At 40.6% G+C, this 17,027-nt stretch overlaps 1 protein-coding gene across 1 annotated transcript; it reads left to right on the forward strand.

Annotated features, from left to right (window-relative positions):
• Positions 1-1,189: 1,189 nt before the first annotated feature.
• Positions 1,190-14,399, forward strand: dgkab (diacylglycerol kinase, alpha b). Its single transcript, XM_030050848.1, has 24 exons — positions 1,190-1,314; positions 2,143-2,221; positions 3,564-3,640; positions 3,747-3,891; positions 4,655-4,729; positions 4,865-4,914; positions 5,238-5,312; positions 5,662-5,778; positions 6,007-6,124; positions 6,335-6,423; positions 7,404-7,514; positions 7,633-7,731; positions 7,855-7,905; positions 8,628-8,701; positions 8,882-8,956; positions 9,363-9,448; positions 9,541-9,630; positions 9,725-9,885; positions 10,548-10,612; positions 10,732-10,822; positions 10,953-11,139; positions 11,279-11,399; positions 11,496-11,556; positions 12,038-14,399. Exons 2-24 carry the CDS (start codon positions 2,152-2,154, stop codon positions 12,116-12,118), a joined length of 2,169 nt encoding a protein of 722 aa, XP_029906708.1. The 5' UTR covers positions 1,190-1,314; positions 2,143-2,151; the 3' UTR covers positions 12,119-14,399.
• The last annotated feature ends 2,628 nt before the right edge of the window (positions 14,400-17,027 follow it).

Raw genomic sequence — 17,027 nt, forward strand, 5'->3', positions numbered from 1 at the left:
TGTAAATACTGGACAAAACATACTAATCACATTACCCTGCAGTGGTCTGTTTGCATAGCTACATATTGCATGTATATTTTAATCAGAGCCCTTTCCTCCACATTATATCTTTCACTTTTGCACAGCATGTAGGCCTATGTTTTGCTTTCTGTAATCATGTTCAACATAATATAAGTGTATGAACTATTTAATTACAATTAGTGATATTTTAATTGGATCCTTTTGTGGATTTCTGATAGGAATTTCTATCACCTCTTTCAGTCTGGCTGGTTGTTTCCCCTCACAGTACAGACTGAACCCCACTCCTCTGTAATGTGTAAACACAAAACTTAATCCTCAAAGGTTCCTTCAGATGCCATCACAGGATATGGTTTGTTGAAAATAGCTGGAGCACTCAAAATGTCACCCACGTTATCTTTATTTATCTGTTTACCACATTGATGTTACAAAACATTAACGGCTTATCCACATCCTGTCACCGTGTCACCTGAAAGCCTTGCCAATCCTTCCGCTTATTTGGGGATTGCATCTCCACAACACTGTCTCAGAGCAGAATATCTTTGTGTGTCTCTGCCTCTTTCTTCATTTTTTTTTTTTTTTTTTTTTTTTTTTTAGCTTTTCCTATATTAGATACTGGTGGCACCTCCTGCTTTCCTGCCCGCTGCAGAAGTAATGCAGCCTGTGTGTGATACACCCATGGGTGTGTTGCACAACCTGTGACACAAAGGTAGGGGGAGAGACTAAACTTACATGCTCTCTCTTTCATGGCAGAAATCACAACCCAATATGAGTTATTTGGATGATGTAAATTGTAAATTACAAAAGTAAACAATGGCTTAATCTCATAGTGTACTATTCTGAAGTCCAGTCAGGCATCTTTTTGGAGAGTATAAACATCAAATCATGAATTCAGGCTCATTATTTAATTCTTTAACATATTTCCATTTTCTGAGAGAGAGAGAGAGAGAGAGAGAGAGAGAGAGAGAGAGAGAGAGAGAGAGAGAGAGAGAGAGAGAGATTTACAAAATGTTTTTTTTTCTGTCCAGGAGAGAGGGGCATGTTATGATAAATCTGTGCGCGCGCGTGTCGGTGTGGGTGCGCGCGCGAGGCCGTGCCACTAACTGTAATTATGTGGCCAAGAGCTCCTCCTCCGCCCCTTCTTAATCCCTTATATCCGCTAATACTGTGACAGACATTCACCCAGAGGAACCAGCCGCCAGCTGCCGTCAGCCAACACGGTCAACTTCCATGTTTTAGGGCTCCGCTTCGGGACTTCCTCTGCCTCTGCTGTCCGCCCAAGCCACGAGCCACCAGGTAAGACATGTTGACTGTCTCAGGTGCGGCCGGCTCTACCTGTCTGTGTGCGTCTCTCTCTGTCTGGCCACCTGTCGCTCGCTCGGCAAACCGCGCTCCTAATGAACTAAAACAATATTAGTACCCGTCACTCACCCTGGCTTTGAATTTTAATCCTGATGAATGCCCCTGCTAAAAGATTGGGTTTAATTGTTGCTTCTTGCGCGGCTGACAGTTAAAAGCGATATTAAACTGGTCTGTGTGTGTGGTCAGAGAAACTTATTACGCACTTATTCCTCATAGCCTGCATTCCATCCCTGGTAGCTGCTGTTAAATCCGTTTTCTTTACTCCTTTGGTCAGAGTTAGAGTATATTGCACTCTACTCTATTTAGTTGTAGGCTTCACCTTGACTTAGTGCTTTATGTTGTGTGGTCAGAGCTCTGTGTTAAAATTTCTTCCAGTTGAGTATTTCAGTTAATGGCTGTGTTATATAACATAACATAAAATTTCTCATGAGTGTAATTGTAACATAATATGTAATAATCAGAGGTGTGAGAGTCCTACTTTCCCCTGAAAACAGCTGGGAAGCGCAGACAGACACTGACTCACCAGGGGCAGTGTGTACTACAAGGGCAGTGTTTACTGATGCTTTGCAAGGAATGGAGGCAAACCAGTTCATATGAGTCATTTGTGAAATGTTAAGAATGACACATTCAAATTGAAGCAATTCTGTGTGCCCTCTGCGCCTGACAAGTTCAAAGTCTCTGTTCCCCGGTGGCTGTTTTTACCCTCATCATCGTCTTTTTTTTTAATGCTAAGGCTGTGTGACTCTCTCTTGGTTTGCTCAGCTGATCAGCATGGCGTCTGAAGAAACAGAAGGGACTCTCACTCCTGTGGATTTCATCCAGCTGCAGCAGTACATGGAATGTAAGTTTCCGCTTTTCACAGTCACATCATATCAACAGCAAATTCATATCGCTGGTAATTAAATATTGTATTAAAAACTACAAGAAATGCACTTAATTTTTTTAAAAACCTCTTCAACCCGGTTGTGGGTTTGTCACCACAAATGCAAGCTTGTTCAAACCCACAAAACTTTATTTTTTAATTCTAGCAGACATCCCAAGGATTCCACACATACCACATATATCCTGCTGAATTGTAGTAAACATGTACAAAATGATGCACAAGACAACCAGATGTTTTCTGTTTGTTGTGATGGTGCAGCCTTAGAACAATTGCTTCTTGGGTTTGAATATGTCATGCAGTACAAATGTGATATGGCTTCAGCAGATACAGAATAAGTTTGTGACATTTTTCATGTTAAAAATGTGTGTTCTCTCACTTTGAAGCAACTTAAGAGGAAATTTAAGGGAAAATGAGAGTTGTACTTGAAAGAGAAGACACTTTTCCTTAAGAAGATCAGTAAAGTATCATAGAAAACCAGATGAGGACAATGGGAAAATGTTTTTTACGGTTTGAAAGGTAGCCTCTTTTGCGTCAGTAAATTGCTGAAGGAGCTCCACATTCTGTGCTGAGGTTGTGATGGCTGCAAACCTCTTTAAAACAAAAATGCAAATGAAATGAGCGCTGTTTCCTTACCCATATGCAGTCAGAGTCAGGCAGTACCTCAGCTTTCTATTTGCTTATTACACGTCGCGCACCACCATCTGATGTATGCAGGTGCAAGCACTTGCCCCGGGGTTTTATCCCATACAGTTTTTAAAGACCTAATGTTGACAGGAAACAAGAGTGGTACAGGGAGTTCATTCAGTGCTAAAAATATTACACCACTTACTCAAAGGCTTTTGAAAACAAAAATGAAATGGGTCTGCAGCCTTTCAGTGTGGCGGAGAGTATTTTCGTCGCTGGATAATGGATGAATGGATAATTACTTCTGTACCTAGCAGGAGCTGAGAAGAGCACCGTTGTGAATGGGATATGGGAGTATTACAAGATTATGTTTTACCATTCACAGCTGGGCTTAAGCCGCAAACAAAGTCGGATACATGCAGGAGGCCTTTGTCACTACAAGGGTGCAAGCCTTCAAGTCTTCAATCAGTGATGTCGGGAAAGTGTCCAAGCTCAGTGTTAGTGATGTTTAGAGCAGTCACACACCGACCACACAGACTCTCAGGCTCTAATGGCATTCATTTCAACTGATTGAAATATAACACTGATTGATTAACTGATGTTTTAATAGGAATGCTGTGTTCCACTGGATTGAGTCATTTAAACAGTGTTTCATGTTGAGCTCTGCCTTTAACAGACAGCAGTTTGAGGGTGAAGGATGTGATTAAGGAGTTTCATGCCGGTGGTCGGCTGGTCCAGCACACGTCTGGGGAGGTGAGCATCATCTCTGTCAATGTGCAGCGTTTTGCTTTGTAGATTGAAGCATATATCGGCTCATTTATTAGTCCCCTGATGTTTCCCCTGACCTTTGTCTCCTCAGTGCATCGACGCAGTGGGGTTCTGTCTCTTCCTGAAGACGTACCTAGAGGTGGACGACTTCCCTGCAGATTTCTGCCAGCGCCTGTTTCGCTATTTTCAGAATGTGGAGCAGGATGGGCCTGCGAGGACCCCGCTGCCCAAAGGAGGTGGGCCTTTTTACACGACCGATCCCCCTCCGTGTCCAGCTCTTTGTCAGCGACACCACTGAAAAGGTGTTCGCTGAGCGCTACAACGATGTTCAGATTAGAAATAGAGAGAGAAATGGAGATGTAAAAAGGTGGATTCTGGAGGACATTCAGCCACATTTTGTTTTGCTTTTTTTGTTTTGATTATTATTATTTTTTTTTATAGCTTGTAGTGCTGCAGTCATAAGAATGAGGCCATGGGCTTAGTTCAGCATATCAGTGCACCTGTTCCACTAACCACTATAAACCTGGACCTATAAAACTGAAGCCCAGTGAAACTAAATTCCTGAAGTCTTTGATCAGATTAGAATTAGATTTAATTTCAGAGGGCCACTAACTTGTGATTCATTAAAATCTTACTGGAATAGCCAAGGCATCACTTGCACTGTATGATGTACCTGTTTTTACTTTTTTTGTGCGCTTTATTTTACAGTTTTTGAATAGATTTTTTTGTCTTCATTTTCATGTGGTAAACCCCAAGACAAATTTCCACACAGTGGGCAGTAAATGTTACTTTGCTCATATTCATATTTGTATGACTGAGTAATTGCTTTCATAAAATAGCATCATGTTTTCTTTCAAATGAGGAAATGAAGAATCCTGCTTTGGCTATTTTTGTCAGACAGGATGTGGTGTTTTCAAGCATCCACAAAGAAAGCAGCGTTTACAGTGTGGTTAAAAAAAAAAAAGTTTCTGTGAGCAACCTGCACATTTTTGTTTTCAGGTGGGGTCTTTCTCCGCGATGTGTCCTGTTACTTCTCTGTGCTGGAGGAAGGACAGCCTCGGGAGAAGCTGGAGTGTTAGTTTCAGCCGTTGTCTGAATAAAACTTTTGTGAAATAATTAATTTAGTCATTTAAAGTTCTGGTTTGAATGGTTTTAGAGACTGAAGAAACAATGGCCGTATAACTGATTTACTTTGTGTTATGCTTTCAGTTACTTTCAAACTTTATGACAAAGACGGCAATGGACTCCTGGACAGCTCTGTAAGTTACTCCAAATATGTTTCTGTATCTGTTCTATGTGTATGGCATTGTATGTGTATGTACATGCAAATTCATATTATTTGCAGGAAGCTCATATATACTGGGGTATGCTAATATTTGGATCCTGAGACAGTGTGTGTCTCATTTACAGCTGGTTTGTGTATTCTGTTTCAGTGCCATGGTAACATCAAGACTATGTTGTTTATCAGTGTACGGGAAGTGAAGATGTCTATCAAAGGTTTATCTCAAATGTGACTGAAAATGGAATATGCGCATGTACCCAGAATTTTCTATAAATATAAATACTTTCCCCCCCCCCACAGGAAGTGGATCGTATTATTAACCAGATGATGCGAGCTGCAGACTATCTGGGCTGGGATGTGACTGAACTCAGACCAGTACGAGGCCCCTTTCTCATCATCAGCTCTGTCTGATTTTAATTGCCACCAAGGAGAAATAAGTAGTAATTCTTAAAAAGCTCTTTAGTTTGTTGTGTAAGAGGACCTGATGTTGCTGCTAAAGTTTTTGACAGGTTGTTGGTGAAAGTCAGAACTGGGAAGAAACTGTTGTGATATTTCGCTCTGCAGCATGTGTAAACAGGATATTAATTGAAATTCATTCAGCTAAGCAATCACAGTTAACTGATGGATTGTAAAAAAAATATAGATTTTATGACACAAGCTTATGTCCTGAAAGTAAAGGGCAGTTTAACAACATGATAATGAATAAATATGCGTTTTGTGACAGGTGCTGAAGGACATGATGACAGCGATTGATGTGGATGATAGTGGCACTGTCACCCTCGAGGAATGGGTGAAAGGAGGCATGACCAATGTGCCTTTACTTGTTCTGCTTGGACTGAAGGTGAAAGAACGCGATTACATTGCTGCACATATGACAGAGTTACACTACAAATCACTACACTATACATCCTTCAATGGTACCTTTAAAAATACCAGTAGTTTTACTCTCTATGTAATCCATGTAGCTTTTTATATACCAATATGAAAATAAAATCATGTCTATGAAAGTGCGCTCTGTTTTCTTTGATAAGCTCCCTTTCTAAATCGTTTCTCCTCAACTCCTCCACAGATGACAGAGAGAGATGGGCAGCATATTTGGAGGATGAAGCATTTTAACAAGCCAACCTATTGCAACGTGTGTCAGAGCATGCTGCTGGGTCTCGGGAAGCAGGGACTCTGCTGCAACTGTAAGAGCTAACAGCAGCCACTAGGGAGCAAGCATGTGTCTCACAGACAGCACCATGCCTTTTCCTTTAGACCTCTACTGTGCATGATTCAGAGTAAACTCATTAGTTAATATGTGTTCATACACCTAGTGAATTTGTTTTACCGGAGAAAGCCTTTTTCCTCAAGGGCACAGACACTTTTATAACATGTCTCTTTTATTCCTCCGCCAGGTTGCAAGTACACTGTCCACAGCCAATGTGCCAACAAGAATCCTGATCCATGTGCTCGTACCTTTGTCAAATCGAAAAAGGAGATTGGTGTAAGAAGCACATTCATCTCTCTTCATTTCCACTACCCTTCTTCAGTTTCTTACACTGCAGTGAACATCAAACCCACTATTATTCTCTCTTTCACTCTCATTTACGGTTACATACAAAAGCATTTGAATTTCAGGCCAGAGTGAATTTGTAGTGAATTTTAGCTTAAGAAAATTAATTCATGTTAGCTCTCTCCCTTACAGAGCCATGGCAATAACAGTAAACACATTAACAACAGGGTTACATGCAGCATGCATTAGTCAGTAATCAGCGCAACTCATCCGTGTTTTAAAAGTACAGATTATAGCTTGTACAGTACACTGAGTACATCGGTCAGAGGCTGTCTGCTAAATGTCCTAAATATACAGGAGCTTTGAAGCAGTGTTCTTTTGTCTGGTTCCCTCTTTTTATTGAATGGCTTTGCAGCCCTGCAGTGGCATGGCCACACCCAGCACTAACTCACATTGTCAGAAACAGTTCAGAAGTTGCCTGGGGACGTAGTGGCGTCACAGTGCTTGAGAGATACTGGATCTGGAAATGTGTGACAAAGTCAAGTCGTTAGTCATCTGAAAGGCCAGATATCGGTAGCTGAGCACAATCTCCACAGCTGCTGGGTGTGCTGCGAGGGGTGTGTGGCCCGTGCTGATGTGATCTGAAGTGAACAATAGCCTCTTTTATCTTTAATGTGTAGGGTTGGGTTATTGTTGTGATACCACAAAAATAAGTCCTGTCTGAGCTAAAGCATGGACACAGTGCCTGAGGCTAAAATGGCATTGCACACTAAAAGTTGTGCAAACACGAATATGAGAATATGTGAAAACAATGTTTCGTAATTTCAAATGGGCTATGCAGTAACAGCAATGGTATTGCAGTCATCTTGGATCATGCAAACAGGGTTATGTAAGAAAAAAAAAAAAAACAGGATGGTGTAGTGGAATTATGTTCCTCTGTTTCTCAGTTTCTGTCTGCCCCTTTGTCACAGGTACCGGTTCATGACTGGATCGTCGCTGATTGTAACGCCAATAAGTGTCAGGTCTGCCACAAGAAGATCAAGACATCAACAGGGAAGCGCTGTGTGTGGTGCCAAGAGATGGTGAGGATTATGTGTGTGTGTTTGTGTGACCTTGAATCCATAAATCAGTGAACAAATAAAGGAGAATAAGAGCTTTTTTTATATATATGTTCACAAAGTCTCTTTGGCTCTCTTTCAGCGTCATGATGACTGTGTGCTCTCTGGCTTATCAAAATGTGACTGTGGGCCACTCAGAGATCATATACTCCCCCCATGGGCCATATATGCTGTCTCAAAGGTAAAATGAACAACTTACCCTAAAAGACACCACCCACCACCAAAACATTCACTTTTTTTGTCACTATTACTGTTAGTCAGATGTTTGTCTCTCCTTATTTGTGCATCTCTCTCTCTCTCCCAGGAGGAAGACACTAACCTGTTGAATGTCACGCCCGATGGCCACAACCTGCAGGTCAGTAACAGGAATACTGTCCCAAATCACAATAACACACCTTTACTCTGTTTCCGTCCAGACACCCACACACACACTTGCTCTGCCAGGTCCTGTTCCAATATTCTGCACAAACAACCACCTGCATAAGCACTTGCCTAAATGAGTGGGAGGGATCAATAATTATTTACCCAAAGACAGACAGAAGGCTGTAGCAAGATGTTCCCGACCCAAACTCCAAACAGCAGCTGTGGATAGTCATGCATTCAGATCCATTAACATCAGCAGCTCAGATATACTCAGGGATCACACAGGAACGATTATACTGACTTGTTGATGGTTTTGTAAACCTATAGGCAAGAATTTTATGGTCTGCAAAAACCTATGAATTGAGGAGCACTCACTGTACTATGATTCATCACTGTAAACAGGTACCAGCCCACAGGAAAAACAGGAATGTTAAATCCTTTGCACCACTTCTCATATTCCTAGTAAACAAGGGAAGCGTAGCTAAACAGGGGGCCTCTTTAGTTAATGCCGGTTCTGAAATTTTATTAATAACATAATTTTACTACAGTACACTCTAGTCTTTTGAGTATGGACATAAAAACACAACAAAACTATCGAATAGAACAACTGGCAGCACAGGACCATTAACACTTACACTTTAAAGTACATTTGTCAGATGAGACAAACATATTCCAGTGGATCTTTTTGAATCATGTGTTTATATTTTTCTTCAGATTGCACCAATTCCAGACACCCACCCTCTGCTGGTGTTTGTAAACCCAAAGAGTGGAGGCAAACAGGGTGAGAGGTAAGCACTGCACAGCGCAGATGTCAGACAGTGTAACCTTTCCATTTTTTACATCTGAGAATAAGATTATGTTCCACTTAAGGGTTTTTCTGCCTGGGTTTGCTGGTGTTAACTTGCAAAATTGCCTGTGTTTCTCCCTCTCTCTCTCTCTCTCTCTCTCTCTCTCTGTGTGTGTAACAGAGTGCTGAGGAAGTTTCAGTACCTACTGAACCCACGTCAAGTGTACAACCTTTCCAATGGAGGTCCAGCCCCAGGGTACAGTACTCTCTTTTACCGCTGTGGGAGTCAGAGTGAGAACGGCACTTTAAATGTGTCATTGATTTAAAGGAATACTGCACCAGTTTGGGGAAGACACCCTTTTTCCGACTTACCCAGAACTAGACAAGATGTTTTATGCCATTTTCCCATCTGTGCGTCCAGTGGTTTGGTTCCAATGGGTAGGATTTTGTGTTAGCTTAGCGTAAAGACTTGAAGTCTATGGGAGTTGTTAGCCTAGTTCTGTCAAAGTGAATAAATAGACCTTACAGCAGCTCCGATGCTGTCTTATTTACACAGTGTATCATGTATATTTGAAATGGGATTAAAAAAACAAAAACAAAAAACAAAAAGTTGGTGTATTTTTTTAAGTTTCTTTCCGTAAATGTGATGTTTGCTATTCTAGGCTTCATTTATTCCGCACCCTGCACGAGTATAGGATCTTGGTGTGTGGAGGAGACGGCACGGTTGGGTGGATCCTGGATGCTATAGGTACTGCAGGCACCTCTTGGGTGAGATTAAACCCCAACATAAACGCCATCTGATCTGTGAACGATTGGTAAACAGTTCATCTGTACTTTCAGACAAGGCAGAGCTCCAGGTGCATCCTCCAATCGCAGTCCTGCCTCTGGGCACCGGGAATGACCTGGCCCGCTGCCTGCGCTGGGGAGGAGGTAAGAAAGATGCTCAAAACGTTTACGCAGAATCAAGTAACCATCACACAATCTTTACTGTGCCTCATTGCCGAAATCACTGTCCTGTGTTAAGGGTATGAGGGGTCCGATTTGAGAGAGATCCTAAAGGAGATCGAGGGGAGCGTGGTGCTGCCCATGGACCGCTGGAGCATTCAGGTGATACCGGATGACCCCAAAGAGGTGGGAGACCCCGTGCCCTATGAGATCATCAACAACTACTTCTCCATCGGCGTGGTGAGTCACAGTTTCATCTTTATGTGCCGTCGCCTGGTACTGATTACTGTCATCCCTGAACCATATCATTCAGATTATTGTGATAACCTCTGAAGTACACAATCTAGTCAGTTCCTGTTGAAGGGCACAGAGGATGTAAATGACTGAGGGGTTGAAAATTTGTCTGAGCGATTAGAAACATTTTAAACAATCTGAAATGATGGTGAAAATCATGTCAAAAATTTGTCAGTAACACTCAGAATAACAGAGTTAGAATAAACTGCATGTACTAGGTCACATTTCATAAACCTTGTAAACAAAGTATATTTATTCATTACGTGAATGTACTCAGATCAAATCACTATATAGAATTAGCCTATTTGTTATTATGCTTGTATGTTTTGTAAATGTGTAAATATATTATTTTACCTTAATTTTACCTGATATGTCTCATTGTGATAGGAGTATTGTCTCTTTGACAGAGTTTAGTTTGTCAAATTTTGTGTTGACAAACAAAAAGATGCATCACAGTATTATGAGGGTCATAAATAAACAGAAATTCTCCTATGTAGATCAAATTTGACAACTTTCATAAAGTAAAGCTTTCAAATCAAAATGCCTGCTATAAGTGCTGTAAATGCATGGCTGATTGCCTGTGTGTATGTGAATATGCATTTGAGTAGGATGCCTCGATTGCTCACCGTTTCCACTCCATGAGAGAGAAACACCCCCAGAGGTTTAACAGCAGGTGAGTGGGAATCCATATCGTGTCAATGTATATTCATTTTTTCAGCATCAATCTCCCAAAACTTTTTTTATTTTTTGTCAGTAATATTAAAGGCTGTTTTTTTCCCTGCTGTCTTTAAGAATGAAGAACAAACTTTGGTATTTTGAGTTTGCAACTTCCGAGTCTATCTCCGCCTCATGCAAGAAAATAAAGGAGTGTCTGACTATCGAGGTGAGAAATGTAGATTCAGTCTGTGAAAGTCATGTGATTAGTTATTTGTGATTCAAAAAAGATCGTTTTCTGAATCATTGTTATTTTGTTATTGAGTTATGTCTATAAGCTGTTTGTCTGCCTCCACCAGTGCTGTGGGGTTCCTCTGGACCTGAGCAACCTGTCTCTAGAGGGCATCGCTGTCCTCAACATACCCAGCATGCATGGCGGCTCTAACCTTTGGGGAGAGGCAAAGAAGCCAGATAGAGGCAGCATCTCAGAGGAGGAGCCTTGCGAGGTTATCACCGACCCTGAGCTTCTTAAAATGAGCTGTCAAGGTGAGGCCTGCTCTCTCTGCAACAGCCTCCCCTGCATCACCTCATCCATCCTCCTCCTTTATAGTTCATGTCCTCTCACCGTGCTTTTTCAACTCTTTTACTCTTTTACCTTCATTTGTGTGTTTTTATTTCTTTCCAGATATGAGTGACAGGCGTTTGGAAGTGGTGGGGCTTGAAGGGGTCCTGGAGATGGGTCAGATCTACACTGGGCTGAAGAGCGCTGGGCACCGACTGGCACAGACCTCCCAAATAACCATCAGGTTGTCCACTCTGCCTGTTCAATCTTGTTTCCACAAACACTCAGATGGTCATTATATTCATATATAAATGGTCTAATTTAATCTCTCCATATCCAGGACCAACAAATCTCTAGCCATGCAAATTGATGGGGAACCCTGGATGCAGCCTCCTTGCACTGTAAGTGATATGATGGCACATCCACTATGTACCATATTCATAAATATATATGAACAGAACTGTAGTGCGCTGCTCAGTAATTTTAACTGGTTTGAGTGATGTGTATTTAATATTATGGGGGATAGAATAACTAAAATGTTAACAAAATACTGGTGAACCTCTAGCTATTAGAGAGGATTTTTGCAAAATGTCCCTCTCACAGCATACACTTCTAAGCCAACACAAGACCCCCTATATACAAAGCTATCAGAAAAGATGCAAACAAATCCTCAAACAACATACAACAACAGTTTTTGGAGGAATTTAAATATTACACTGCCTTGATTATTTATGTACCAATTTAAAGAGCTATGTGTCCAGTTAAATTACATTCCCATCTGAATGTCAGTGTCATCCGCCTGGCTGGTAACAAACATGTTGCAGAAATGTAGCTAGTCTCCAGTCACTTTTAAAGTCCTGTGTTTCCTTTCATTTCTCATAGATCCACATAACTCACAAGAACCAGGCTAACATGCTCATGGCTGCCCCTACGAAGCCATCCGGCTTCTTTCACCTCAAGTAGAGCAGCTGTTTGATCAGTGACACCGCACCCTCCAGACCTGTGAAGAACACTGCACAAGATCACACACACGATTTCTTTCTCAGCGTATAAGTGGTATACTTTTTTTTAAACATCATTGTGTATGTCTTTTGCACATAATCCATGATCAGATTTCTTATTATTTCATAACAGACAGCAGCTAGCATGTAGGCGGTGACCACACTGACTCACCAAATCACAAAGGTTTTGTGCAAATTTCTCCACTGTTTTCAATGATTTCAGAACATCAGCACATGACAGCAAAGTGTTGGAAGCGTTCTTGTAAGCGGAGCGGGTGTTTGATGTTAAACTCGGCCAGACCTCAACATGCAGTGTGTTGTGTTTGGCTGGTTATCACAGCAGCAGTTGCTTTGTGTGCTTGCAGGCTGGTGCACCATAACGTCTCACAGCGTTTCAGTCTGACCGGCGTCGTCGTGTGCCAACACAGTAGACATTAATGTTGTTTCTTTTGCTAAGTAGAGCAGGACACAATTTCACCTCAAGCTGAATTTGCATCCAATTGGATAAGCATTACAAATTTTTGTGTTGTATGTTGTGGTAGCTTTTACTGTGGTAAATGTAATTAACTTCATTTAACGTCCCGTTGCGTTTCATCTGTAATTCCTTGCACAGCCAGTGATTAAAGTGGCTCTGTCTCTTTTACCTCACGCTCCATCACCATGTCAAACAACGCTAACCTGTAAGTGCACTATACCTAATAGAAATAATGTAATATATTGTATGTCATTGTTTTTTTTACCGTTTCTTAAATGTGTTGAGAAAACCATGTGAGATTTACTCTATGTGACTGAATTCGGTTTGATGAAGAGTGGCTGTTTTTACGGCTGAGTCCTGAAAGTGTTGCTCAGGGGACGTTCATGGTTTAGTTGAACCTGAACCCAAAACTGGACCAAGAACAGGAACACGGCACAACTAACTGGCCGTCTGGGCCTACAGATGGTTTAGGCTTCCACCATCACATGAAATAAAACAGATTACCACTCACAAAATCCTGTCATTGTATTTTATGCCTCAAGGTGGCTGTATAGGACGGGAGAAACGTCACACTCCCGATGACTTGCCTTTCTTGTTTGCTTCAGTTTTCATGCAGTGAATGAACGCTTTGCATCAGCTGAGCAATAACCACAAATTACACAGAGGACCCCTTAGACATAAACTTCAATTTAAAAAAAAAAAAAAAAAAAAGTATGGAATTACACATAAAAGTGGTTGAAAGTTGCCCAGAAACATTTATTTTGTACAAGAGGGGGAAGGAGCAAGTATTAGTGCCTGGAGGAGGTTTGGAAAAGGGTTTAAAATGTAATTTCAATGGCATGCGCTTGTGCTCTGTGAAAATGTTTTTTCTTGTGTGTGTGTGTGTGTGTTGTTGACTGCTCAACGTGCAGGCCAATTCATTTTAAACCCAATTTGAATGTAATAGTTAATAGGTTACTTTTTGTAGACTGTGCTCGGAAATGTTTCTTAATCATATAATGATCATCTAAGCAGAAACAAGCAGCATGCGAGCTCCAAGGTGAAAAATGCAATGACATATTTAGTTGGTTTGTGAGTGGTATATCTTTTATCTTTAAGTCTTTCACTTTCAGGAGTCAGTCTCATGTACGTTTGTATGATAGACCAGAAAAGGTTGATCATTTGTACTCTTTGTTTATTTCATACCTTGTCTTTATGTCAGGTTGTTCAGTAGTCGTTTACATGTGTGTCTCGACTGATTATAGGATCATTTACAGTGAAGCTCACGCAGCGTCGCATTGATAAAATACAATGAATTGGGCAGTTTAAGGCCCAGTCTGAAATTTCAGTCCACTGAAACACTATCCATGACTGTTTTCTGTTTACACAGCATCTGTCCACTGAAAACATTGCATCTCCAGTTTTGGTGATTGTCGTGTTTTAATTTAATTTGAGTGTTCATGCTCCCCTAAAGTTTCAAAAAGTTGACTGTTTTCCTTAGTTTCTGAAAAGTTGATATTATGAAGATACAGGTCAGAGGTTTTGCTTGGACAACAGTGATAGGCATTTATTCAGTTTGAAACTATTTGTCACTGTAATTTATTGTCTAAGTTTTCATATATGCAAAGAGCATATATGAGAGCAGAGTGAAACAGGCCTGTATTTTGAGTTACTGTGTGTTTAGGTTCTAAAAAGCATTATTCTCATCTAAATGTCAGTGTTTAAAGAACAAATGGCAATACATCCCAAATTTAATACAGTGAAATAAAGTCCACAATTTACCTTCAAATAATGCTTTTCTCAGTGCAGTGAATCCATGCTATAAAACCTGGAATAGAGTTGTATGGAAATGTCTGAACGTGTTTTTTTTTTTTTTTTACCTGTCTAAAAGGATATTCACCAACACTTTATTCCACAGTATTAACCTGTATGCACCTGTGGAAAAGTATTGCTAAGTATGCAGATATAATCTTCTCAGTATGAGGGTGTGACAACATGAGGTATGTACAAATGTAATTTTGGATCAGTAAGGTGGGAGGGTTAAGAATGAGGGTTAATCCAGAGGTAGTGAGGAAAAGGTGTGTGTGGTGGTGGGGGGGCTGACGCAGTGAGGAGCTGAGGTTGCAGCGGAAGAGTGAGTGGTAGATTGGAAGGAAGAGTGGGGGGAAAAAGCAGAGAGGGGAGGTAGTGGCATGGAACTACAAAATCAAACAGAGCAGTGGGTTTTAAGGTGGAATTTACTAATTTAGACTCTTTCTGCCTCCCCAGCTTTCATAAATATGCAGGCGGCTGTAGATAAGTGGTCCTCTATATGAAAGCACTGACACTGGCCTACTTTAAAGTTGCAATCTGATATTTTCATACTCTGCACATAAATATCTACGCCTGACGAACACAACACAATGGTGATTTAACCTGCACGCAGCTATTGAAAGCTTTCCATTTCCTGTGCTAAACATCACTGAAGTCATTTTACATCACCAGCAGTACCATCAGTAGTGTGTATATGGGTTAAATACAAAAAGAAGAAAAAGTATATTACACTGAAATTCAAACTGGGAGCTGCAGAAAAACTTTTAATTACACAGTTGGGCTGCAGAAGTGAAGAACATCCCATCTGCCCGGGATTAAGACGCCGTGGATTTGGTCACTCACAGGAGGGAAATGAGGAAATCTTTCTGTTAGATACCTCAAACTATATCTATGAACATATGTGACTCTCTCCAAAGCTGGGAATCAGAGAATCCAGTCCATTGTTTATTTTTTTTATTTGTTTATTTTTACCTTATGATGAAGACACAGGGAGTGCTGTTCTTTGTATTAACCTTATTAACCTCGCCAAGAACGGCATGCCATTGAGTTCAGGTTGACTTTGTAGATTTGTCGAATATGTTTCTTAATTTTAGGTCAACTTTAGGCTGCCAACTTCACACCTGGCCAGGGACTACATGAAAAACTATCCTAATATGCAATGTCCCTGAGAAATGAAAAAACAAACAAACAAACAAACAAATAGATAAATAAATGAGAGAGAGAGAGGGAGAGAGAGAGCACAGCTGACCCGGGCAGAAACTGGATTCATTTTACTCTGCAGAGATAGTCTAGACTCCAGTGTACCCGGTGGTGTCCATCTCTTTTCTGCTACTTAAAAAAGAAACCAGGAGTTAATTAGATCAGACCCCAGAGAGGGCTCAAGTGTTTGTGTGTGTTGCTTTTCCTTGTTGCGGGGGGGAACTAATGACCTCAGAGCTGATATGATGCTTCTGTTAATGCTGACAAATGAAAGTTTACAGCTGTGACTAAGACACAGTGCAGGCTGCCCGGTGATGTCACTGCAGTGTGATACGTGAGCTCCAAAGGAAAAAGGAAAATGCAAAGTGTACACTGACAGGCTATAATAATAACTTGTGCTTTTTGTGTGTCAAAGTTTTTTTTTTCTTTGCTCCTAATAACATGTGATGTTAGTCTGACATATGTTACACATCATAAAGGCGCATTTAATGCTGTTTTCTGAAACTTCACTACAAAACAACCTGCATTTCTTAATGGATTTTGAAATATTTTTGCTTACTTATAAAATAAAATTTTATACTTATATAAAAAAATCATTAGAAACATATCAATTACCCAATAACCACATAGAGATACGAGATGAACAGCTTTAATTTTCCCTTTGGCAATGATCAGTTTCTGACATAACTATATAGAAAATAGATGAGTTTTGAACATAAGAAAGAGACGTGTGACAAAAATCCCTCTGTACCCTGGACTTCAGCTATTTTAAAAACATCACTGACAATTTTTTAAATGAATTGAATAATTAATAAGAAGCAAATCGTCCTGTTTTATTCATCAACACTAAAAGCCTACATATACATTTTTTAAATTATTGTTATTGTTTTATTTACTAGAGATGAATTTCCGTTTCCTAGAAGTCAAACGGAATGTCTTATATCTGTGATTGAATATCAGAGGTTCGTGGGTGAAATATGATTTTGGAGACTCCGTCAGCATTCAGTTTGTTTCGAAAACACACAAGGCAGGGTGTAATGATTAATTTTAACCTTCAGTTAAAAAAAAAAAAAAAAAAAATCTCATTTAGTTGATCAGTGCAAACCTCTATTGACCCCATCACCTCCTGGGCACATGCACCGCAGCTCACAAACACCAAGCAGAGAGCTACGAGGACCGCATCCATTCATTTATTGCAGTATCATGAAATTAAACTTACATTTCCAGTCATAAAATATCATCATCTAACACGTCGGGGTTTATTTTTAGCATATTTCGGCCAGTAATAGCCCCACGTGTCTGCCGTAGTCGTTGTTGGTCTATTTTTAGATCAGACGCTCAGCCGGCTCTTGCGTCAATGGAATCCCGTGCGTGCGTCAGACGGAAGAACGTCGGTGTGGAAGCG

Source organism: Myripristis murdjan, chromosome 5 (assembly GCF_902150065.1).
Source record: "Myripristis murdjan chromosome 5, fMyrMur1.1, whole genome shotgun sequence".
NCBI classification, from domain to species: Eukaryota; Metazoa; Chordata; class Actinopteri; order Holocentriformes; family Holocentridae; genus Myripristis; species Myripristis murdjan.

Coding starts and splice junctions, on each gene's coding strand:
- dgkab (XM_030050848.1), top strand. CDS start 2,152: ATGGCGTCTGAAGAAACAGAAGGGACTCTCACTCCTGTGGATTTCATC. Junction 5,313..5,661: donor ATGTGACTGAACTCAGACCA/GTACGAGGCCCC, acceptor GTTTTGTGACAG/GTGCTGAAGGACATGATGAC. Junction 9,449..9,540: donor GTGGATCCTGGATGCTATAG/GTACTGCAGGCA, acceptor CTGTACTTTCAG/ACAAGGCAGAGCTCCAGGTG.